General features: G+C 42.9%; 1 protein-coding gene across 1 annotated transcript in view; it reads left to right on the plus strand.

Annotated features, from left to right (window-relative positions):
* The first annotated feature begins 1573 nt into the window (after window positions 1–1573).
* The window catches only part of TARS3 (threonyl-tRNA synthetase 3), a 34905-nt gene continuing 9933 nt past the window's right edge, over window positions 1574–26545 (plus strand). The window contains exons 1-11 of the mRNA XM_075897731.1: window positions 1574–1927; window positions 4703–4795; window positions 5958–6148; window positions 7505–7628; window positions 12026–12147; window positions 13733–13850; window positions 14289–14353; window positions 15921–15999; window positions 16749–16895; window positions 24789–24887; window positions 25670–25836. Of these exons, the coding sequence (XP_075753846.1) occupies window positions 1700–1927; window positions 4703–4795; window positions 5958–6148; window positions 7505–7628; window positions 12026–12147; window positions 13733–13850; window positions 14289–14353; window positions 15921–15999; window positions 16749–16895; window positions 24789–24887; window positions 25670–25836 (1433 nt within the window). The 5' untranslated portion in view covers window positions 1574–1699. The remainder of the gene's footprint in view (window positions 1928–4702; window positions 4796–5957; window positions 6149–7504; window positions 7629–12025; window positions 12148–13732; window positions 13851–14288; window positions 14354–15920; window positions 16000–16748; window positions 16896–24788; window positions 24888–25669; window positions 25837–26545) is intronic.

The following is a 26545-nucleotide window of genomic DNA, read 5'->3' on the forward strand; positions in this document are numbered from 1 at the left end:
GACAATTTAGGTATTAAGCAAACTGCAGTAATGTGAAAACTAAGGGAGATGTTCAAAAGGAAATGTCACAAACTGGTAAGGTGGCAGTTTTATTTACCATATAAAATAAGATAATCAACAAACTAGCAGACTCTTTCTGCTCAAATGTTGTTTCCATATTGATATATGGATGTGAAAGGTGAAAATCCTAAAGATCCAGTTCGATGGCTTAATGACTTTAAAAAGTACCTGTTATATGGAATGAATCTGTAACTAATGCTGAAATTAATCAGAGAGTTCAACCACTCCTTACCTCAAAGGTTACCCAGGAAAGAAAAAGGCAATATTAGGGACATACGTTAAGGTTGAAGCCAGACATCTGCCAAAACAGAAGTGTTGGAGGAATACACGGGGGATATTCAAAAAATCCCTGTACCAAACACTGAGAGGAAGAAATCTTATGGGACTTCACAACATAGAAGCCATTCAAAGAGCAGCCCAAGATAGGTGGGTGGTAAATCCTTGCTTGTGCTCTGAGGTCTGACATTGCAAGAAAGATTCAGATTAGTTAAGAGTGAAGTAAATCTCAAGAAATGGATTATTTGGATATTAATGTGTGTGTACCCTTTGTCTTTTGCCCCCTTCCCCACAAATTACTCTTGTTGTGGTCTCGCCACAGTACACGATACAGCATTTTGAATAATAAGAAGATTCTTTGGGGAAACGTTGACCATATTGATTCATTTTATATAGAAGTGGAGCACAAGGTTTTCATTCCATCACAAGCTTCCCATATCAGCCAGGAAAAAGCTTTTCAAGGAACAATTTTTCAGATTAGCTGAACTATAAAGGATGATAGTCTCTGAGCTGCACAAGTCACTTGTGTGCATTCTGGCCATTTTAAATATTAGCTTATTAATAATTCCTCCATAAATTAGGCAGGTATTGCTAACAATATTCGAGACTCTCTTGAAGCATATAGGTATTATGTCAGTAACTCACTTGGAAAGGTTTTAGGATAATTTATTCAACCACAAAAACAATGTGTCAAGTGAACCTAGTATTGAGACTGGAATGTATTTGGCTGTATTCGCTTCTCATCTCTGCATCTACGGTGCATGCCTGCCGGGGTGTACTGACAGGAACCGTGGCGCTGCACGATACCCCAGCGGGTCTGAGGGGCTAACCCCTCCGGCACAGACAGGCCGTGGCGATGTGAGCCTTCGCGCCTGAATCCTGTACTCAGCGTTGTTAACATTCACTGCCAGACCGGTAATTGTATCTCGTGTCTGGTCGCTCGTTTACCTCACACGCTCGGCAAGTTTGAGGCGGCCTCGCTACCAGCAGCAGGAGCCGTGTTGGCCCCATCCTCCCAGCCGCGCTGTGTGCTGGCTCCCTTGGCCCGCTGCACTCCCCGGCTGGCTGGGACGCAGACTGCCCGGCTCTCGGGGACGGTCCCTCCGCGCACCTACAGCCCGGCCCCGCCAAGAGGTTTTTCTTCAGGAAAAGACAGGACCCCCCGCCCCCGCCCGACGCGGGGCGCCCCGTCAATCGCGCGATACATCCAGCCCCTCTAGCACTGAAACACGCAAGCAAAGGGAGACGCGAGGCCCGCCCCTCCCCTAACGGTTACGCAGGTGGTTAGCGCCAGGCACGGGCAGCCGGGCGGTCTCTAAAGGCAGCTCCCGGGGCCCCCGCGCGGAGCCGGGGCGGGGAGAAGATGGCGGCCGCCACCGACGCCGTGGCCTCGCGCCTGGCCCGGCAGGAGGAGGCGATCCGCTGGTTGACAGCCGAGATCGGCCGCCTGAAGGAGCCGGAGCCGGAGCGCGGCGCGGGCAGCAGCCCGGAGCTGCACAGGCTGAGGGCGGAGAACGAGAAGCTGCGCTACCGGCTCCTGCACCTTCGGCGCAGCCTGGCAGCGGAGCTGGGCCGCGCAGCCGGCGGCCAGGTAGCGCGCGGGGGAGGCAGGCCCGCACCTGCCTTGCGTGTGGCCCCGGGCAGGGGTGTGGCGTGGAACCGCCGGGGATGGCGGCCTGCGGGACGAGGCTAGTCCGGGCTGGGCGGTCTGTGGGGCGGGACGGGGCTGACCCCCTTATCGTGTGGGGCCGGGCTGGGCGGTCTGTGGGGCGGGACGGGGCTGACCCCCTTATCGTGTGGGGCCGGGCGGGGCGGTCTGTGGGGCGGGACGGGGCTGACCCCCTTATCGTGTGGGGCCGGGCGGGGCGGTCTGTGGGGCGGGACGGGGCTGACCCCCTTATCGTGTGGGGCCGGGCTGGGCGGTCTGTGGGGCGGGACGGGGCTGACCCCCTTATTGTGTGGGGCAGGGCTGGGCGGTCTGCAGCCTGTGGGGCGGGACGGGGCTGACCCCCTTATTGTGTGGGGCCGGGCTGGGCGGTCTGCAGCCTGTGGGGCGGGACGGGGCTGACCCCCTTATCGTGTGGGGCAGGGCTGGGCGGTCTGCAGCCTGTGGGGCGGGACGGGGCTGACCCCCTTATTGTGTGGGGCCGGGCTGGGCGGTCTGCAGCCTGTGGGGCGGGACGGGGCTGACCCCCTTATCGTGTGGGGCAGGGCTGGGCGGTCTGCAGCCTGTGGGGCGGGACGGGGCTGACCCCCTTATCGTGTGGGGCCGGGCTGGGCGGTCTGTGGGGCGGGACGGGGCTGACCCCCTTATCGTGTGGGGCCGGGCGGGGCGGTCTGCAGCCTGTGGGGCGGGAGAGGGTTGGGAAGTTGGGTAGCTGTTGGGGCTCCAGTGACATGAGCACCAGCAACCATCACCCAGACTCCTAAGACTCTTTAAAATGCCTCCCTGTTTAGCGTTGGGTCAATTTAAGGTCGACCCTCTCTGCCAGGCGATCATCTTATTTCTTTTGACCTGTGCAGAAATGCTGTGAAGGTGGAGAGTAGCTTCCTGAGCCTGCGTTGTGCATGGATCAGTGCCAGGAATTTTTTTTTTTTTTTAGTCAATTGATATTTGCATAGTGTGTATGGTTTGCTTTGTGCTTTGAAAAGGTGAGGTGCTATACAGATGTCAAGTATAACTGTTCAACAAACTGGTGTAGTGCCTTGCTGGATTAAGACAAACTATCTGCTGCTCAAGCCAGGTAGAAGAAAGGTTATTTGTTAGGGCAAGGATGTATTAGAACAGTCCATGTATTTGATACAGTTGATCTTTGCCCACAGTAAATCTGATGCCACAGGACTCCTTGTTTTTGCAGACAGCTGCCCCTCTGAGACTACAACAGGAATTCTCAGACTTAATTGTAGTCAGCTCTGTTTTGACTACAAAAACAATATGCCCCCAGGAGGGGTGAGCATAGCCTGAACCTGCCTGAGCCCCTCCATTTGGCAGGAAGGTCAAAGCCAAACCCTGAACCCCATAACCCTGGCGGGGGTGGGGGTGTGTGGGGGGAGCCTGCAAAGATGAAGCTGAAAGGTTTTGGCTCCAGACAGGGGACCTATAACTTGATCCCTGCTGTCCAGGGTTAAAGCCCAAGGACTTCTGCTTCTGCCCTGGGAATCGGGGCTCCAGCTTGGGCTTTGATCGTAGGTGGTTGGGCCTGGACTTGGGTTCACCCCAGGCAAACTAAACCAGCACTGATGACCTCATTAAAAGGGGTTGTGACCCACTTCCCAATCCATAGTTTGAAAACTACTGCACTAGAAGAAATGCCTGGTGTTGACACAAACCGTGTCTATAAGGAGAGGTATTGGTCTTTTCTTCACAACTTGTATGTCCTGTTGGGTGCACTGTGTGATTCTACTTCCTTGGGTAGAGATAGCTGCCAATTATTGGTAATACTGAAGGCAATAACTCCTTTAGGATAAGGACCTTGCCATAGTGATTTACATTTCTATGATTTTTTTTTTTAAGATTAAGTTATTGCAATATGTTCTTCATACACTTGTGCTCTACAGTCGCTCAAACTTGAGAGACTGTAGCAGTCCGTTTTTGTGGTGTTGGAGAAAGTAGATAATACAGGAACTCAAATAGATGTACTTGTTCTCAATGCATTTCTGGATGGAATTTAGATTTACAGCATTACATGGGTTACAACCTAATGCTCGCTCTCTCTCTCTCTCTGATTTAATGATCATTCTCTGTGTCTGGAGGCCTCAGCTAGCATCTAAGCTTCACTGTGTAAACATGTACTAATAGATTATGCTCAGTCCTAAGTGTTTAGGGTCTAAAATAGATTAGATGGTGGGTGGGAAAACAGACATCTCCAGGGAGATGAAATGATTAGCTTAAGGTCACATATCAAGTCAGTAACAGAACTGGAAATAAAGCCTTATATTTTGGATCACAGTACATCTCTATAGTTAGCTTGTTTTCAGTGCAGTCTGAGCACAGAATTGACTTCTTTTGTTTTCTCACCAGAGCCTGACTTTCTTGCCCCTCAAGCCTCCTTTTGTTCTTCAGACTTTTGCTGGAGAGGAGAATGTTAGTGTGTATTAACAAAGAGAAAATTCAAGATTTGGGAAGACACTGTCTCTTGGATGCTGGGCTTGGACCAGTAGATATATACCTAGAACATTGTTTGGCCAGACACAGTTTTTATTAGTTATAAAATGACTTCTGATAGAATAAATAATCTGTGTCTGTATCCTATCATCAGACTGTCCATTCTCTGAATAGTCTTATATTGCTGCAAATCTATCTAAATCATGTACCTGATACATCCTAGTAAACATAGTAGTAACACTTGATTTCTTTTTTTTTAAGAATGTCTCCAACACAGGCCTGACTGGTGCCCAAAATAAGAATAAAAAGGAAAAGAAAAATGAAAATGAAGTTGTGAATGGGCTTAAGAATGAGGTAAACAGATATTTTATAGAGCCTTTGCTAGCTTCACAGCGGGTCCTCCCCTTTGTCACATGTTGTGCCTTCTAAGATATTTAGGGTCTGTGACAGATTTTGCTAATTTATGTAACATAATTAGGAGTGAGAGGGATGTTTGCCTTTAGGGAGATGTGGGAGACTTCTAGTAACTGGCTAAGACTTACACACTTGCACTCACTAGCCCTAATGAGTTCATCAGTACTTCTTAGAGTGTATAAAGTTAAGCATTGAATCAGAAAGGTTACATCAGCTATAAGCGTGGAAAGGGGATTTCAGCAGGTTGTGAGTGATACTGTTGGGGGAGGAGTTGCATATGGTGAGCAAGAATGCAGGGGAGGATCTAGGTCAGTGGTTTTCAATTTTTTTTTAATGACCCAGTTGAAGACAATTGATGCCTGTGACCCAACATAATTTGATTTAAGCGTGGGCTCTAGGATGGGGCTGAGGATGAGAGCTTTGGGATATTCGGGGTTGGGGCAGAAGGGGCTTACCTCACATGGCCCCGGTCATTGATACACCCAGGATGCTAAAGCAGATTTCCTGCCTGTCCTGGCACTGCAGACCATGCTGTGCCCCACAAGCAGCCAGCAGCATATTCTAGCTAATGGGAGTGTGGAGCTAGTGCCCAGGGCAGGATCAATGGACGGAGCCCTGTACACTCGTCTGCCCCCCTGCCCTTACCTAGGAGCTGAGCTTGGTGTTGGCTGCTTTTGGGGTGCAGCATAGTCTGCATGCCATGACAGGCAGTTAGACTGCCTTAGCATCTCCACTGATCAATCTACAGTGACGAGACCCAGTGCCTGACATTCTGTGACCCAGTATTGGGTTGAGACCTGTAGTTTGCAAACCACTGACCCAGGTGAATGCTGAATAACCCTAGTGAGGCTTGTATTTTAGAATATTTCAGTGCTAACATTTATAACACTTGAAAATGGCTATGAGTTACTAAGGCCAGATGCTTTGGGGTTGAAAGAAGTGATTATGAATGTATGCATTTATATTTTAGAAGCACCTAGAGACACCAATGAAAATAAGAATCTCGTTGTGATAAATGTTGCACCAGTACACAGTACATTAACCTCCCCATTTGTGTTCTTTTTAAATTAGTTTTGTGACTATATGTTTTTTTTTTAAACAGCTGCAGTGTGAGCCACGTTTCATAGAAGACAGGCTGAAGCTTTATGAAACACTGAAAAAAGAGCATGATGCCTTACTTGCTTACAGAGCAGCCAGTCAGAGCAAGTCTATTAGAGTGATTCTGACTGATGGTAAAGTGATTGAAGGGGAATCTTGGAAAACGACACCATATCAGTTGGCTGCAGGAGTTAGGTAAAAAGTTTTAAGAGTGGTTTTGTTAATTTCCCACCCCCTTGGGAGCTAGTTGAGTGAGTGACTGGCTTATTTTTTTAATATTTGCTTTTCCTTACTTTCATTGAGGAAGTATTGATACAGGTCTTAGACTTACACCCGGTGATTTCTGCAGTGGTTCTTTGGCCTTTTTAATGCTCGAATTCAAACAAAGTGATGATAATGGTTTTGTTGGATTATAAACTTAGAAGAAACTGTTAGCAGTTAACTCCAATACTTGAAATCTTGTTGAATCCTAAATAATAATACAGGCAGTCCCCGAGTTACGCGGATCCGACTTACGTCGGATCCGCAGTTACGAGCGGGGCTTTTCTCGCCCCGGAGGACGGGAGCGGCGGGACGCCCAGATGAGCCGCAGTCCCGCCGTCCACGTGTTCTGGGGTGAGAAAAGCTGCTCCCCGTCTCCCTGGTCTGCTGATCAGACCAGGGAGACGGGGAGCAAAGCCACGGAGGCTGCCCGCAGCGGGACAGCCGCGGCACATCTGGGCTGTCCCGCTGCAGGCGTCCTCCGCTGCTTTGCTCCGTGTCTCCCTGGTCTGCTGGGGGAGGAGGGGCAGTTAGTGCTCCCTTCCCCCCAGCAGACCAGGCTTTTCTGCCCACGACGCCTGGGATAGAGCAGCTGGGGCGCTGCTGGGTTGGTCCCACAGCGCCGCTCCTCGGCGCTACTGGAGCAACCCGGCAGCACCCCAGCTGCTCTGCCCCAGACATCCCCAAGTCAGCTGCTGCTGAAACTGACCAGCGGCTGACTACAGGAAGCCTGAGGCAGAGTTGCTCTGCCCCCGGCTTCCTGGAATCAGCCGCTGATCAGTTTCAGCAGCAGCTGACTTGGGGAAGTCTGGGGTTCTTAAGTTGAATCTGTATGTAAGTCAGAACTGGCATCCAGATTCAGCCGCTGTTGAAACTGATCAGTTTCAGCAGCGGCTGAATCTGGACGCCAGTTCCGACTTACATACAGATTCAACTTAAGAACAAACCTACAGTCCCTATCTTGTACGTAACCCGGGGACTGCCTGTACAACATGAGATTTACTATTCAATGAGAAGAGTTCCCATCCTCCCTCCCCTCCCTCCTTTCCTGAAGGGAGCAGTTGTAGGTTAAGTCTTAGTGATTATAAGGTTTATAGTCTGTAACTCAAAAGCAAACCAGGTTTGAAAATATTTTAAAAGTCTGGAGAGGCCAAAGGACCAGATTTTGGAGGTTATTCGAGTGCCTAAAATGTAGATAGATTCCTAGTGGGATTTCAAAAATACCTTGGCACCTACATAACGGTCTAAAAATGTGTCCCAAAATACCTTTCATACTCATGTTTTTGTTAGTCGAGGACTGGCTGATAATGCAGTAATAGCCAAAGTGAATGATGAATTGTGGGACCTGGATCGTCCATTGGAGGGAGATTGTTCACTGGAACTGCTCATGTTTGATAATGAAGAAGCTCAGGCAGTAAGTAAACAGTCTGTCTTGATATTACTTGATTGATTTAATCTTTGTTTTCTTTTTTATAAAAATTCTGAACATTACTAGTCCTTGATATAGTTCAATGTATTGTGTAAGTTACTGATGCAACAAAATTGTTCAATGATTAGTCAAGCACAGATGATTGTGATTTGATCAAGTATGTTTGATACAGATTATATAGGTGGTATTTGAAAAGGGAATTTATGGATAAAACTTTGGGGGGTGCTCTCTTTCTCCCTCTCCCCCTGTATCCCTTAGCTAATGTATTGAATTTGACTGAAAACAAAACAAAAATTAGCTAGATTCATATGTTTAATTGTAAAAGCAGTTTGGTTAATTTTATCTCTAAGTGGTATGGATGAAGCATCTAAGGATTTGATCCTGGCAAAACAGTCAGGTTCTAAATGTTAACATCACGAGGAATATATTAGACTTTTTCTGAAACTTCATCCGGATATATTTCTTTCATAGGTTGAATTCTGTATCTACCTGAAACTGCAGCACTTCATTGATGTCAGGCATGCATGTACAGCCGGTCCCCAACTTACGAACGAGTTACGTACCAAACACCTGGTCGTAACTCTTATTTGTTCATAAGTCGGGAATACATGCTTTTAAATACAGCCGTGCTGTTTGCACTATCCTCACTTACATTTGTAAGTCGGGGACGGGCTGTAATGGAGTAAATGGGAGGTTGGTCATAAGTGTGAACGGTTGTAAATCGACACGTTCATAACTCAGGGACCGGCTTTATATCATTCAGTGGAAATGTGCTTGAAGTTTTGCCTGATTATTTGCCTGGCTATGAGCCTGGCCTCAATCCTAAAAAAACTTAAAAATATTCTTAACTTTGTGCACTGTGAATCGTCTTATTTGATTACAATAGGGAACTAATCACAGTGCATAAAAGTATGGTAAGTCCTTGAATAAATCTTTGTAGGATTCAAGTCTAAAAAGCTTTTGTCATTATAGAAGTGTCTATCAAATGTCCTCAGATAATGTGCATAACAGCGTTTATAATCGACTGCTGTGTAGATAATCATTATTTCAATATAAATTTAAAATGATCTGGTTTGAGATCAGCCTATTTATACCTGGATCACCTGGATCGATCGGTCTTCAGCTATCATTAAGACTGCACTGATCACAACATGTCCACCATTCTTCTTGCACTCTTGTCTGTCTTCTCCATGTTCGTCCAAAACGTTTAACAATATCATCTTCTTGGAGGCCAACCGGGTGGTCTTTTCTGTTCTCGCAGGTACCACTCAGCAATAATTGCAGTCCACCTATTGTCCGTCAGCCGTGCTGTGTGGCCTGCCCATCGCATTTTGTTATGTCTGCTTTCCACAATAAAATCTTTCACGCTGCTGCGTTCTCTGATAATTTCATTTGGAATATGATCCAGAAGGGAAATTCCCAACATAGATTGCTCCATTGCCCTTTCAGCTACCAATAGTCGCTGCTCTTCTCTCTTCGTCACTGCCCACATTTCGCTGCCATACAACATGGCTGGCAGCACTGTTGAATTGAAGATATTTGTATGTGTGATCTTACAGATTTTTCCTTTGAGAGCGTCCTTGATGGAATTGAATGCACACCATCCTGCCCAAATCCTTCTCGAGAGTTCTCCGTTCAGGTCTTGGTGCATATTAACTTCTTGGCCCAAATATATGTACTGTTCCACTTGTTCATTTCTTCTCCCGTTATTGTTGTTCGGGCTTTTTGTAAGACGTCTGATTGCATATATTTCATTTTGCAGTGGTTCATTTTCAGACCAATCTGACTGCTTTTCTTGTCAAGTCTTCGTAGCATGCCCTGCAATTGGTTGGTGCTTTTGGCAATTAATACAGTGTCGTCCGCAAATCTGAGATGAGAGAATCATTCTCTGTTTATGTTGACGCCAATTCTCCAATTGATCTTATTCATAACCATTTCGAGGCATGCAGTGAATAGTTTTGGTGAAATCATATCTGCTTGCTTCACGCTTCTCTCGATTGGGATACAGAGGGGAGTTTCGAGGAGAGTAGTATCTGTTGTACATCCAGTATTGGCTTCCTTCCACAAATTAATGTATTGAGTGTTAATGCCCCGCTCTGCGAGCGCCTTTAATATTGTGTTGAACTCGACGCTATCGAAGGCCTTTTCATAGTCGACTAAAGAAATGCACAGCAGAAGTTTGTATTCCCTTGCTCTTTCTAGGAACTGGCTAAGGGTAAATATATGATCGATGGTACTAAAATTTCTTTGAAACCCTGCCTGTTCTCTCAGCTGTTATTCATCGAGGCTCTGTGAAAGTCGGTTCGTTACAACCTTTGTAAAGAGCTTGTAAATATGAGAGAGTAGGCATATAGGGTGGAAGTTCTCAAGATTTTCTCGATAGCTCCTTTTGTGCAGCAAGATGGTATTTGACTCCTTCCAGCTTGATGATGGTATATTTCCCTCTTCAAGATATTGACTGAATCTTAAAGCTAGGGCCTTCCACAGTTTTTCACCTCCTGCAGAAATCATTTCTGATGTTATTCCATCTTTGCCTGGAACTTTTCCCTTCTTCATCTGGTATAGTGCACTTCAGATTTCACTGACGATTATTGGAGTTCTTCTGACTCCTGGAGCATTGGGAGAGGGACATTGATTCTTAATTTGAATACCGGTAGTTCTGTATAGAAGTCCTTACAGATCTCTTCCGTCCCTGCTCTGTTGATTACTGTCTCTCCATCCTTGTTCTTCAGTGCTGTTACATTCAATCTATACTGCATCAATTCCCACTTGCAAGAGCTTCAGGATATGCGCGATTCAGCTGTTTTGAGGAGTTTTTCTTTCCGGAAGTTCTCAAAGTCATCCTTCAGCTTTTCCCATATGAACTTGCACAGAATGGAGTACTCAAGTTGTTATCCGAGCTCCTTTTCATGTTTCTCCGCTTGGTGAGCAGGCTTTTCGATTCCTTCGAAATTCTTCTTCATCTTCGACTTTTCAGTTTGAGCTGCTTTTTAAGCAACGTCTCAACTTGTCAGCAAAGATACTATAGTCCTCATCACACTTTTCCGTCTGGCTCCAGTCAAACGCAGAAATCGCTTTCTTCAGCTTTGCTTCGTCTAATGTCTTCAGCCGCTTTCGTATTTGCCATTTGTAATGCCTTCTTTACCACCAGTTCATCGACAATCAACTTTGCTCTAAGCAAGCGGTGGTCACTGCTCATGTTGAAAGGCTGCACCACAAAGATGTCTTGAATGATGCACCTTTTATTGACTAAAATATAGTCTCTTTCATTCTTGCTCTTTGCGTTTGGTGTGATCCACGTCCACCTTCTTGCAATCTTCTTTAAATACCAGGTGTTTGCCATGTACAGTTCTTTTATTTCTGCCATCGCTACTAACCTTTCGCCACTGCCGTATCTTCCTATGAACTTTTCGCCAGCTTTCCCTCATCCGATCTTGGCGTTAAAGTCTCCCATCGTGACAGTTCAGTGGACTTTTGCGTGAGGGCTCTTTTGAGCTCTCAGTAGAATTCTTCCACTTCTTCATCCTCACTTGCACTTCATCCTCACTTGGGGGTATAGGCCTGGATGACCTTGAGGGTAGCCTTTGACTCTATCTGAAGATGAAGCACACCAATACGTGATGATATTAGCTGGCATGATATAACTTTCAAAGACCAGTCCTTACTGACAATAAATCCGACTCCCCTCCCCCCCTCCACACACACACATTTCTAGCACCGTCTCCCTTTCCGAGCCTCAGTGCTTCCATCCTTCCAGTTCACTTCCAACTCCTTCTTTCATCGGGTTTTGCAGACACCGAGGATGTCACATCTTATCCTTTTCTTTTCCTCCATCAGATGGTTTAACATTTCTTCCCTCACCAGCAACCTACAATTATAAGTACACACAGTGAGGGTTGTCCTTTTCCATGTTGGCCTAGCACCTTTTCCATGTTGGCCTCTCGTCACTCAGTTTCCACTCGGCCATTGTAGAATAGTTCAGTGATACTCAGGAGACTAAAACGCACTTACTCGTGGTGTTTTAGCCATTGACTTAAAGCCATCCGACTGGTTACATGTGAATAAAACACAGAAGATTATCATTGCTGAATCACACCAAATGTCTAATCACCAAGCAAATTAGAATAAAACAGGGCCACAATGGTACAGCTACCATCACGCTTTTGAACCAACATTTATCAAATACAGTGACTGAATCTACATTCATCATCTAACATACTAGATGACTAGTAGTAAAGAGAAGAGGCATTCCTTGCTTCAAATTTAAATATCATGGCTTCATCTCAACACTCCTTTTCCACAGAAATGCTTTTTTTGAATTATGTAACATCAAAAAGTCATGTTCTGTGACCTGCTTTTCTGACTTTATTATTAATTTCTAGGTGTATTGGCATTCAAGTGCTCACATCCTTGGAGAGGCCATGGAAAGTTATTATGGAGGCTGTTTGTGTTATGGGCCTCCTATTGAGAATGGATTTTATTATGATATGTACATTGAAGACAGGTAAAACATTTAAACATTTTGGCTTTGACTTGAGTTTTTATGATTTAGTTAGGTTGAATCAGGTTTCTACTTGCATATGTAGAAGAAGTAAAATTTATCAATATTTTGATTTAAAACTTTCTCATGACAATTTTTTAGAAGAAATAATTATTTCTGGAATTTGTTCCTATCAGATTCCTTCTCAAGACTTGGGATTACTGAATTATTTGTAGAAGAAAGTAGAATGTTTGGGACTCTTTTAAGATGCCTAAGTCCCATTTTCAAAAGTTTTCTGTGACTTTGAATTAAATGTCCCTCGTGTCACTTTCGAAAATGGGACTTTTGCTACTAAGTTATCACTATTTGCAGTAATATATTTGTCAGTTTTCTATTGCTGGCTATATACATACAGGAGAAAAAAAGAGAACCCGAACTCAACTAATAGGGTGTCTCTTCGGGTACGTCTTGACTATAAAGCTTTTCCAGTGTACCAGGGAACATGTCTGCTTTTCTGAAAAAAAAATTCAGAAAAGCATCCTTGTTAACCTCGTTTTACAAGGAAGAAGGGATGTTCCAAAAGAGGGGCCAAATGTTGGAAAAGCCTCATTAGGGAGAAAAGCAGAAAAACATATGCAAATTGTGGTTCTCAATTTGCATATATTTTTCCGACTTTTCTTTGTAGTGTAGATATGGTGTTTATGGAATACTAGATCTGGAAGGTCTCTTGAGAGGTCATCAAGTCCAGTCCCCTGCACTCAAGGCCGAGCACCATTTAGATCATTCCTGACCATGTTTATCTCACCTGCTCTTAAATATTTCCAGTAAGAGAGATTCCACAACCTCATTAAGCTGACTTGGGCCACATGTAGCTTTTCAGTGTTGACCCATGTGTTAAAAATGAATAGTAAAGAGAATTTTTCTACTCCTTTATGTAAAGTTGTTTTAAATGTTTTTCTTCTTGTTTTGTTTAAACTTGGAAATTTCATGAAAAACAAGTTGTTTTCCCTGTTCTTTCCTAAAGTTTCTGTCTATTAAATTGGAAGAATTTAAGTGTCTATTTTCTCAATTGTCATCTGACGGGGAGGTAGTGTTAAATATTTTGCACCAAAAAGCTTTTCTACGATATATTTGATAAGCCTGAATTTTTATTTTTTTTTATTAAAGTCTGATTAAATGTCTGGTGCTAAGGTCTCTTGGGGCTCAAACTGCAGTGTAGACATTTGGGATCTGGGACCTTGGGAAGGTGAAAGGTCTCAGAATTCAAACTCCAGCCTGAACATGAACATCTACACAGCAATTTTTCAGTACCAGCCTGAGTCAGCTGACCTGGGCCAGCTGGGGCCATGGCTGGAGGGTTTTTTACCCATGTTTTATCCATACCTTAATGCTCTCCGGTGCCTTGGAGATGGGATCAGTACAAATAAATAGGACCATTATATAACAGTATATATTCTTTGAGGCTCTATCCTACAGACACTTACGCATGTGTTTAACAACTGTAAATGAATATGGTTTCCTAGTGATATTTAAGAGATAATCAATTGTCCTAGTAAACTTTTTTGTTGTTAAAGATATATAGTAACTTTTCTACAATCTTTTTGTTTAGAGGTGTGTCTAGTACTGAATTTACTACATTGGAGAATACATGTAAAAATATCATAAAAGAGAAGCAGCCTTTTGAACGATTGGAAGTCAGTAAAGAGATCCTATTAGATATGTTTAAGGTAATTCTTTGGAACTACTGCAAGATTTGGAGTAATGAGCATTTAAAATGATTTTTTAAAATAGAATTTTATTTGTGTGGATAACATCATTTACTACATTATCCATCTGCACAAAGGGTGTTGAATTACTAGTCTTTTAGTATTTTGTAAAAGCGCTTTGAGACTGCAGATTATGGGAAGTGTTCTTCTATCCACTTATACCTAGACTGATTAGCTACGTCTATCTGATTGTCCTGTCTTCTCTGTATATTTTATAATACTCTTTTCTTCTGGAAGGAATGTCAGGTTTTCTCTGCTATGGGTGATTGGCACTCTTGAGTAGTTTGAGTGCCTTCTAATGACACAAATGAGTGCTACCATTATACCTGAATGTTGATTTAGTAACTGATGTTAATAAACTTCCAATTAGAAATATGTTTTTTTTCCCTTTTATTGTAGTATAATAAGTTTAAATGTCGTATTCTGAATGAGAAAGTTAACACACAGACTACCACCATATACAGGTAAAATATACAAAAATACATATTATTTCATTGCTTGAATAACTATACACTATACTTCTATAACAGGAAATTGGACAGATGTTTAATGTAGATAAAGGAAGAAATTATTTTCCCTGGATTTATTAAATAACATCCCAGACTTCGTGAAGGTTTCCTTCTTTTTAACTAGGACTCTTATTCTATATATACTTTAAACACATGAAACACCAAAGTCCAGTACTTAAAGTTAAGCATGTATCCAGGATTGAGGCCTAGATTTGCAATTGATATTTACACACAGTTGAATCTTCAGGAGAATGGCACATCCTTCACAAAATTTTCTCCTGTCTTCATTGGTAGACAAGGGAGCAAATCCATGTATGTAGTAATTACCTCCCCTCTTAGGGAGAAGAATAAAATAAATGGTAACAAGCAACTTGACCCCATTAATGTTAACTACGGGCATGGCGTTGTATGTGAATTGTGTCCAATTGCTGTAGTAGAAGGCAAAGCTGGCTCAAATGATTTTTGACAATTTTATTTAAATGGAAACTTTCTGATCAGCTTTGGAAGAGTGCACAAACCACAGGATGTCTTAGATTAGTGTCCCTCAGCCTTTCCAGACTGCTATATTCCTTTCAGGAGTCTGGTTTTGTGTGCCGCTAAGTTTCACCTCACTTAAAAACTAATTGTTATAAAATCAGACATTTGAGATATCAGTGTTACAGCACAAATGTGACAAACTGCTCACTTTTACTATATAATTGTAAAACATCAATTAGAATATAAATATTGTACTTTAGCAGTATAAACAAGTGATTGCATGAAACTTTAGTTTGTACTGAGTTTGCTAGAGCTTTTTATGTAGCCTGTTGTAAAACGAAGCAAAAGTCTAGATGAGTTGCTGTACTCCCAGAAGATCTCCACGTATCCCACTCTCCAAGATGGCATCATTAGGTAGTTGAGGGAAGGTACTCTGTTATTCCCAAGAGTCAATTCCTTATTACTCCAGTGGAAAACAATTTGGCTGTGTCCAGACTCAGGGGTTTTTTCGGGAAAAGTAGCCTTTTTCCGAAAAAACTTCACCTGCGTCTAGACTGCAGCTGCGTTCTTTCGAAATTAAATCGAAAGAACGCGGCTTTTTTTTCGACGGCAGTAAACCTCATTTCACGAGGAAGAACGCCTTCTTTCGAAAGTGCTTCTTTCGAAAGAAGGCGTTCATGAATGTAAATAGGGCTTCTTCGAAAGAGAGCATCCAGACTCACTGGGAGCTTTCTTTCGAAAAAGCGGCTTGCTCTTTCGAAAGTTCCGCGTGCAGTCTAGACGCTCTCTTTCGAAAGAGCCTCTTTCGAAAGAGGCTTGCAGTCTAGACATAGCCTTTGTGGTTCTGGGTCCTAGACCTCATGCTGCACAACTGCATCCCTCAAAACTGAGTGCTTACAGTAGTTATATATATATATATATATATATATATTGGTCTATGTGTGCTGGTCATCCCGCCTTTTTCTTGTACCTTATTATTGACTACCTTTAAAAGTGTTTGTAACATTTTAGGAATAAGATTTGTGTCGTAATTATTTTATTGTAGGTGTGGTCCATTGATTGATCTCTGCAGGGGCCCTCATGTGAGACATACGGGAAAAATTAAGGCTCTAAAGATTTTTAAGGTAACAATAGAAATGGATAAGCTTTCCAAGCTCAGGTGAATAGAGGCAAGATTTTTCTTAAATGTCAGTGTGGTGTCTGGGTCCTCCCCCCCCCCCCCCAATTGTCATACTATCAAAGACATCCTTAATTTTTTCCCCTACTCCCTCAACCCCAAATAAAATTACCGATTAACTTTTTTCCTCCCTGCCTCATCCCCCAAAAATCAACTGACTTTTTCCATTCTAATTGTTCTCAGTTTTATAGCATTGTAAATGAACGGGATCAACTCACTATTATAAATTATTAGTGTACCCAAAATAAGGGAACAGTGTTTTGTTCTTTTCTTTATTTTTAAATCCCATTCATTTGGCCACCTGTTGGCCAGCTAAGGTGATGAAACTAGCACATGTGCATCTCAAGACCACCCCAATCTGCTACCACATGCTGTCCCCGCATCTTCTGTTGAGCACAGTGTTGAGCTGGTTTCCCTCACACCCAACAAGATACTGTAGAGTGGGTGACCACAGGAACTATAGCTATATTTTTTTTCTGAACCTGGAATGCTTGCCCTGGGTGGCTTGAAGGGGACTGTAAGTGTGTACAAGTATCTCTGTCTTCCAACCAATATTGGATGATTTTGCACAATTATTTTCCCAAGAAGCAGTCAGAGAATTGTATTTCATTAGCATTTCTTCTTCCTCTGCAGCTGTTTGTACAATACTGTTTGTTAAAAATGTTTGGGGTGTTTTTTTGTTTTTTTTAACATTAGAATTCTTCTACATATTGGGAGGGAAAGGCTGACATGGAAACATTACAGAGAATCTATGGAATATCCTTCCCGGATAACAAAATGATGAAGGAATGGGAAAAATTTCAAGAAGAAGCCAGAAATCGGGATCATAGGAAAATTGGAAAGGTAGATACAGTTGATATTTTTGTTACTGTTAAAAGGTATTGTCCTGGTAATGATGATCCAAAATATATTTTCCCCCCAAGAAGACCCTCTGAAAGTTGAGCACTATTAGCTACTGCCAAATGTTGTCTACAGTTGGGTTGACCCATCCACAAAGCTTAAGTCTGACTTTGCCATTGCAGATGATATAATAAAAACCAGGTATTAGAAATGACTAGTCAGACCACTTTGACAACCCATATGGAACAGAAGGATGGACCAACAGTAACTTTTTTTTTTCTTCCATCCCTTCCCTTCAAACTGTTTTTTGTGATCTGATGGCTTTTATTGTTTTGTTTCCTGGTATTTATCCTCAATGTTCCTTTGCTTAATTTAATCCTGTTACTCTTACTTATTCTCACTCGGACCAACCTAAAATGTTCTTTCCTTTTTTCAAATCCTCCTCACATGTGGAATGATGGTTGCCTTGTAGCGAGACTATCTAACAGATGAGAGAGTTTGTCTGTTCAAGAACTCCTCCTAAATGGCAAGAGCTAGGATGACTGCACTCAGTATGCAGCTCCTTCTAATCCTAACTGAACCAAGATAAGAGTTTGGTTGTGCCAGGAAAGTAGGATGTGCCCAGAATAGAATTGCTGCTCATAAAACCATTGAGAAGACAGAATCACCAGGCAGATGAAAGGCACTTCCCGAGCCTCTCACCCCACCCAGGAGTCTCCTCCCCGATTAATACTTGGATGTTGCAGGCTGTTTGCCAGGAAACCGGGGGAAAGTACACCGTATGCTGCATTCCTTACTCTGACCAGGGAGCACAAAGGGCAGATGAGCCTGGACCTGTCCCAGTAGAGGGATGCACACATCTCGCCTGGAGCTGCAGCGGCTATAGAGAAGTGCTTCTCACATGGCCAAAGTCTGCTGGGGTAGTCCTCTCTCCCCAGGGCAGCCTGCATGCTGAATGCCTTGTCCCCAACTCACCCCAAAGCAATGATTTAAATGAAGAAAAACAAAAATTAAAGACCCAAGCAACATCAGATAAATCTTTGCATATTGAACAAAAGATCACACCTCCTGTTAAAGGGTTTATAAGTGATCCAAATGTTGTAATTTGTTGCTTTATTGTTAGAATCCAAGAAGTCAATATGTGGCTCATACAGTTATAACAAAGCATACTGATGTGCTTAAAACTATCTCTAACACACATAGGACCATGCCTGCAACAGACTTACATTTTATTGACCCCTTTAAAAACATGTAAATGGAATCCTAATATGAAATGTGATCAAACACAGGTCAAGTTGAATATGTTTACAATTCTCATTAGTGTACTAGGTTCCCCATATAGCTAGTCAGGTCTCAATCTTGAGTTTACAGTCTAGGATTTAGGTAAGGTTGAGTACAAACAAGCGAGGTAAGAGTAAGTTTGGAGAAGCATATAGAAACCTGAATAGGACTAATGGAGACTCGGTACCTGTAAACAAGTTTCAGTATAATATATTAATGAGTTCAATTTATTTGTAGTACATATGTGCACCTAAGTCATCAAGTAGTTGCTTCATACTCTATTTTCTGATTTATAGTCTAGATATTAGGAGATCAATCTGTTGTTTGGGAGATTCAGAGAGCAGGACTCTGAATCAACATGGGATTAAAACTGACGAGAAAGCAAGCAAGCATCAGAACTGGAGGGCTGATAAGAGAAGTAATGATGTCTTAAAATGAAAATAATTACGTACGGTCTTGAAGATTTACCAGGTATTGCTCAGGTTACTAACTCAAACAATTTCACAGAGTAGAACAAAAAAAATACAGTAGATAGGTTGAAAACTTTTGCCAGCAGATGGCTCCCTACTTCACAAAATAAGATCCCTGCTGCTTGGGTCCTCCTCTCAATTTTTGTTTTGCATTTAAATCATGGCTCTGGGATGGGGCTGGGGTTCAGTATGCAGATTGCCTTGGGGAGAGAGGACTACCCCACCACAGCAGTTTGGTGCCGAGTGAGAAGTTCCTCTCCATGGCCAGTACAGCTCCAACAGGGACAGCTGGGGAGGGATGCAGGTCCCCTCCCCAGCTGGGGCAGGTCCAGGTTTGTCTGACCCCCAGCATGCCCCAGCCAGTGTGAGGAATGCAGCAAACTTTGCACTTTCCCCATGCTCCCTGACGAAGGGGAACAGCCAGCAGTGCCCCTGTAGGAATCTGGGGGAGCAAGGGAGGGGGAGCTTCAGCCTCCTACACCCTCCCCCAATGGCATGTGGCGTGTCCCCAGCTCATTTCACTGGTCTGGAGATTCTGTCTTCTGTGTGGCTTTCTGAGAAGCAATCCCATTACAAGCACGTGACATTTTCCTGGCACAACCAAATGCTTTCCTTGGTTTAAATTATGAGCAGAGGAAGCTATATTCTGGTTAACTTCTCTAATTCAGCACCCTTTGGACCTGACCACTGATGGAAGAGGATATGGGTCAGCAGGGGGACACTAGCAGCTAGATATTTCTGGCAGCAGGCCGTACTCAACCCCTGCTCTCAACCCTCCCAACATGGTTCTGGAGAACTGTTACGCTGCCCTGGATACAGGAGATAAGAAATCACCCCTAAGGCAGAAGAGGGGAAGCCATGTACCCCCAAGGCTGGGAGGTCTGCAGCCACCACTGCAAGGAGGTAACATAGGGTAGTGGTAGTGGGAGACTCTCTTCTGAGGAGAATGGAGGCACGCATCTGTTTCCCTGACATGACATCTTGGGAGGTATTTTGCCTGCTGGGGGCCTATATCCGAGACATTAGAGGGATTGTCAAGGATTATCCGGCCCTCTGACTACTACCCCATGTTACTCATCCATGTGGGCACAAATGATACTGCAAGGTGTGACCTTGAGCAGATCACAAGTGATTACAGGGCTCTTGGAGTGCAGGTGGTATTCTCTTCAGTCCTTCCAGTCAAGGGTAGGGGCCCAGGCAGAGACAGGTGCATCCTGAAGGTGAATGCCTGGCTGCGAAGATGGTGTCACCAGGAGGGTTTTGGCTTCCTTCACCATGGGATACTGTTCCAAGAACAAGGACTGCTAAGCAGGGTTGGGTTCATTTATCAAGGAAGGGCAAGAGAGTATTTAGTTACAGACTGGCTAGCCTAGTGAGGAGGGCTTTAAACTAGATTCGATAGGCAGGTGACCAAAGCCCACAGGTAAGTGGAAAAACACAAAGACCTAGGAGATGAGTCAGAAAGGGGAGGGATCGTGGGCTAAAATAGCAGAGATAAAGGAGGGACAAGGCAGAACTGGGAGACAAAATCAGATCAGTGTCTTACTACTTGCATTTGTATATAGCAATCTATGGGAAATAAGCAGGAAGAACTTGACATGGTAGTAAACAAATAAAACTGTGACAGCTGGTATCACAGAGTCTTGGAGGGGTAATACACACAATTGGAATATTGGTATAGAAGGGTACTGCTTGCTCAGGAAGAATAGGCAGTGAAAAAAGAGGAGGTGTTGCCTTGTATGTTAAAAATGTATATACTTGTACTGGAGATGCAGGAGACAGGCAGACTTGTTGAGAGCCTCTGGGTTAGGATAAAAGGGGTAAACATTAAGCGTGATTTCATGCTAGGGATCTACTACAGACACCTACCCAGGCAGAAGAGGTGAATGAGGTTTTTTAAAAAAACTTACAAAAGCATCCAAAGCACAGGATTTGGTGGTGATGGGGGAATTCAACAATCCAGACACATATTGGGAAACTAACACTACATGGCACAGATTATCCAACAAGTTCTTGGACTACATTGGAGATGTGGTTTTGTGTGTGGGTGGTGTTTTGTTTTTAATTTCAGAAGGTCAAGAAAGCTACTGGGGGAAGCTGTTCTAGATTTGATTTAAACAAATAGGGAGAAACTGGTTGAAAATGTGAAAGTGGAAGGCAACTTGGGTGAAAGTGATCATGAAATTGTAGTGTTCGTGATTCTAAAGAATGGTAGAAGGAAGAAAAGCAAAATAAAGGCAATGAATTTCAGAAAGGCAGACTTTAGTAAATTCAGAGAGCTGGTAGGTAAGGTCCCATGGGAAGCAAGACTAAGAAGAAAAACAGAAGAGAGTTAGCAGTTTTTCAAAGGGACATTATTTAGGAGGCCCAAAAGTAAAATATTCCACTGCATAGGAAAGATAGAAGGTATGGCAAGAGACCACCTTAGCTTAACCACAAAATCTTACACAATCTAAAAATAAAAAAGGAGCCATATAAAAATTGGAGACTAGGTCAAATTACGAAGGACGAATATAAGCAAATAATGCAAGTATGTTGGGGCAAGATTAGAAAGGCAAAGGCACAAAAATAAGCTCAATCTATCTAGAAACATAAATAGTAACAAGAAAACATTCTACAAAAACATTAAAAGCAAGAGAGATACCAAGGACAAGATGGGCCCATTGCTCAGTGAAGAGGGGGAAAACAATAACAGTAAACTTGGAAATGACAGAGGTGCTTAATGACTTCTTTGTTTTGGTTTTTATCAAAATGTTATATGGTAAATGGATGCCTACCATAGTGAATGCTAGCGGAAATGGGATAGGTATAGAAGTAAAAAATAAAAGAACAAGTTAATTACTTAGGTTAGATGTCTTCGTCACCCAGCCCTGATGAAATGTATCCCAGAATACTCAAGGAGCTGACACAGGAGGTATCTGAGCCTTTAGCTATCATCTTTGAAAAATGGAGCTGGGAGAGATTCCAGAAGACTGGAATAGGTCCAAGTGCCCATCTGTAAAAAGGAAAATAAGAACAAACCAAGAAACTACAGACCAGTCAGTTAACTTATGTGCCACGGAAGATAATCGAGCAAATAATTAAGGAACATATCTGCAAACAATCGGGACTTTAATAAGGGGATAGGTAACAGCCAGCATCAATTTGTAAAGAACAAATCCTGTCAAATGTATCTGATAGCTTCCTTTGATAGGGTAACAAGCCTTGTGGATAAGGGAGAAGTGGTGGATGTGGTATTCCAATACTTGAGCAAAGCATTTGATATAGTCCCTCATGACCTTATCATAAACTAGGGAAATACAACCTAGATGGGTGGGTACATAAAGCTGGATAACCATTCTCAGAGAGGAGTTATTAGTGGTTCACAGTCATGCTGGAAGGGCATAATAAGTGGAGTTTTTCAGGGGTCTGTTTCAGGACCAATTCTGTTCAATATCTTCAATTATTTAGATTTTGGCATAAAAGAGTACGCTTACTAAGTTTGCAGATGATACCAAGCTGGGAGGAGTTGCAAGTCTTTTGGAAGATAGGGTCATAATTAGGGATGTTAGCATATAGTCGAATAAATAAGCCTAGGCTAATTGGTTAATCCCATTGATTATACACACACACTAAACTCCCCCTCCCCCCACACACACACTTGCTGCTCTGTATCAGAGACAGCAATAGGGGGAGCAGGAGCCAGTGCACATGAGGATGTGGCTTTAGGCAGGTTCCCCACGAGCACCAGATCCTCCCCTTCCCCCATACTACTGCATCTAATAGGTAGCAGCACAGAGTGAGAGGGGGCAGGTGACAGCCGTGCGTATCCGCTCCCGTGGATCTGCCTGCCCTGTCTGTTGGAGGCAGCAGTGTGGGGGTGGGGCAAGGGCAGGAGAGCATGACTTGAAGCATCTTCTGTCCATGAGGAGGTCTGAGCTCTCCTGGACAGAAGGTACTTTACATCCCACAGAGTTGCCTTTGTCCATGGGGTGTTTAGACCCCACCACAGACAGGGACTGCTGCCACCCCACACACCTGCCTCTGTATCAGAGGCAGCAGCAGAGGGCTGCAGGTATCGGGCCCATGAGGGGAGCTGGTTTTTAAACTGGTTCTCCTTGTGGACCAGCTCCTGCCTGCCATGTCTCATTGCTGCCTCTGATGGAGAGACAGCAGCATGGCATAGCAGGGGGTATTCCCAGGAGTGGGATCGGAGCACACTGGCTGCTGGACACACACCCCAGGGACTATCAAATAGTCATGTAACCGTTTAATATTTTATGTGGTTACACGACTATTCAGTTACATATTATCTAGCATCCCTAATCATAATTTAAAACAATCTGGACAAACTGGAGAAATGGTCCGAGGTAAATAAGATGAAGTTAAATAAGGACAAATGCAAAGTATTCCACTTAAGAAGGAACAATCAGTTTCACACATACAGAATGGGAAGTGACTGTCTAGGAAGGAGTACTGCAGACAGCAGTCTGTGGGTCATAGTGGACCACAAGCTAAATAAAATGAGTCAACAGTGTGACACTATTGTAACAAAAAGCAAACATGATTGTTGACTCATATTTAGCTTGTGGTCCACTATGACCCACAGACTGCTTTCTGCAGTACTCCTTCCTAGAAAAAGGGCAAACATGATTTTGGGATGCATTAACAGGGAGTGTTGTGAGCAAGACGTGAGAAATCATTCTTCCACTCTACTCTGCATTGATTAGGCCTTAGTGGGAGTATTGTGTTGAGTTCTGGGCACCACATTTCAAGAAAGATGTGGAAACATTGGAGAAGGTCCAGAGAAGAGTAACAGAAATGATTAAAGGTCTAAAAATATGAACTAGGAGGGAAGTCTGAAAGAATTGGGTTTATTTAGAAAAGAGAAGACAGAGAGCAGTTTTCAAGTAACTAAAAGGATGTCACAAGGAGGAGGGAGAAAAATTGTTCTCCTTGGTGGTCTCTGATGATAGGACAAGAAGCAATGGGCTTTAATTGCAGCAAGGGAGGTTTAGGTTGGACATTAGGAAAAAACTTCCTAACTGTCAAGGTTGTTAAACACTGGAATAAATTGCCTAAGGAGGTTGTGGAATCTCCATTGCTGGAGATATTTAAAAGCAGATTGGATAGACCTCTATCAGGGATGATCTAGATGGTGCTTGGTCCTGCACCAGGGGGCAGGGGACTGGAACTGATGAGCTCTCGAGATCCCTTCCACTTGTAGTATTCTATGATACTGACTGTTGCCAAACTAGGGAATTTGCCAAACAATGGGAGGTCAATTTTTCTAGTAGCATTACCAACACTTCCACTACTTTTTGGGCTCTTAGAAGACATTTAGGGGTAAATCAGTGCTAAGTAACAGCACACGACGCTTGAAAGCCAGGACAGGTGGCTGAAAACAAATTTTATGGGATGGCATGAAACTTGGCCACCCCCATGATAAATGGACATGCAGCTAACTAAAATTATGCCAAAGCACAGATGTTCCTGGAGCAGAGTGTGCCAAACTAGAGAGTTTCAACTTATACTAAATTTGGTGGTCCTAGCTCTTACTGTTCAGGATAAGTGCTTGAACAGATGGATGGATGCATGGATGGACAGATTCTCTCAAATATATAGTTAATATACATTGTTTCTTTCCCAGTTCAAAATGGATGAACTAGTGTGATAGGTTACTAAGAGAGGTTCTACAATATATCCTAAGAAAAATGTATGAAATCCCTGTTCTGATGCCCATATGCTAAGAAGTTTTTGACTAAGTATCTCCTGGCTCAGAATCTTAAATTATCTTATCAGTGAGTGGTTTGTACCTGCCAGGTGACTCTTATCCTGCATGAGTGAATAGGAATGTCATACCCACTGATGAGACTGTTTTGTTTGTTTGTATTTTAAAGAGTCTGAAATTTGAGGACATGTGAGATTCGTCAGTTATACCTTTGGAGATGGGTCTCTAGTGTCACATGCCTTCTGAAAACTAGAATTGTTTTCTCAGCCTTCTTAATCTTGTTCTCTTCTGTAGTTATTGTTGATACATTCTTTGCTACCAATAATGAAAGATACTAGAGTCTGAACACAGTCAATTAAAAATTTTGATTGAACTGGAAAAAAATTTACGGACAAAATTTAAAGAGCTTACTGAATTCTATCTTTACTTATACAGGAGCAAGAACTTTTCTTCTTCCATGATCTGAGTCCAGGAAGCTGTTTTTTCCTCCCCAGAGGTGCCTTTCTTTATAATACACTAATGGATTTTATACGAGTAAGTAGGCATGTCTTTAGAATTTCAAATGAACATGATTAAATGTTTTTCTTTTGAAGATATATTTTTTTCCACTGTCCATAGCTTAAATGATACATTCTTCAGAATTCTTCCTACCCTACATTTGTGACCATGTCTACACTGCCACTTTACTGCACTGAAACTTTTTCATTCAGGAGTGTGATACCTCCCCCCTTTCTATTCCCATGTGTGCAGCAAGTTACAGCGCTAAAGAGCACCAGTGTAAATGGATTTCCAGCACTGGGCGCTACTCTCCTTGTTTAGGTGGTTGACATACTGCACTGGGAGAGCTCTGTCCAAGTGCTCGTGCCATGGCCATACTTGCATATTAAAGCAGCGCTTCAATGTTTTAAGTGTCGATTTAGTCTTTGATTCTTATTAATACAATTATTGCATTAAGGCTTCCTCACCAAAACAAGTGTGCCTGTGTATATATTTTTGTTCAGATATTGAAACTTTAGTGTGGATGAAGTGGGTAACTGCAGGAAGAATTTGGTCTTAACTTTTTTTCAAAAGTAAGCAGGTGATTAATTGTTAAATCACAACACATTTATAACTTGATCCTAGTCATTTAACCCTTATGCTGTACTGTGTTTCAACTTTCTTGCACAGGGGTGTGAGAGTAGAGACTAAACTTCAGGAAAGAGTTGTTATAAGTAAGGATTACAGGATCAGGCCTTTACTCTATGTAAAAAACGCTGTGGATTTTTTAGAGGGGTTTTTGTTTTTGGTTGCATCACCTTTTGAATTTATTTTTCTAGGAGGAATATCACAGGCGTAATTTTACTGAAGTAGTATCCCCTAACATCTACAACAGTAAACTCTGGGAAGCATCAGGTCATTGGCAGCACTACAATGAAAACATGTTCTCATTTGATGTGGAGAAGGAAACATTTGCCCTTAAGCCCATGAACTGTCCAGGACATTGGTTTGTATTTTTAGCTTCATTAAAAACTTCTTACCTTTTTTCCTACTCAGAAGGGCAGTGATTTGAAGTTCAGAGAAATTAATATACTGAAGTATTTTATAGGTTTTCCTATACAGTAAGACAGCCTTTTATGAGGGCATCAGCTGTCCTCAGTGCCTGTCCTATTGTATCTTTAGAGAATTTGAGTACAGTTTGGCTCCATACATGTTGGAAAGTCCCTCAGTCACACTCCTTAAGGGTAAACAGGGTTGTGAGAAATTTCATCATTACTTGCTACCAGGTTTGATCTCCCTAAATGAATAGACACTAGCTTGTTTGAATCAACTCAAGACTGACTCCTTTATAATATCACAGCATTGAGATATATGTATATGAAAATAACTTATTAAGATATAGTAAGGATACTAGTGGAAATAGAAATGATTATGTACGAAAACAAGCGTAACACGCTTCCTAAACCTGTTAAATAGTGATAGAGATGCAGCCGTGTTAGTCTGGTCTAGCTGAAACAAAAGACAGAGCTATGTAGCACTTTAAATACTAACAAGATAGTTAGTCTTTAAAGTGCTACATAGTTCTGTCTTTTGTTTAAACCTGTTAAGGGATTGACCTAAACTTTGTCTAAAGTAGTTGTTCATCTACAGTAATTGCTTGTCTAAAACAATCTCCTAGCATTCACAACCAAATGGCAGGAATCCATCTTTCCTTA

This window comes from Pelodiscus sinensis, chromosome 14, assembly GCF_049634645.1.
Source record: "Pelodiscus sinensis isolate JC-2024 chromosome 14, ASM4963464v1, whole genome shotgun sequence".
Classification (NCBI taxonomy): Eukaryota; Metazoa; Chordata; order Testudines; family Trionychidae; genus Pelodiscus; species Pelodiscus sinensis.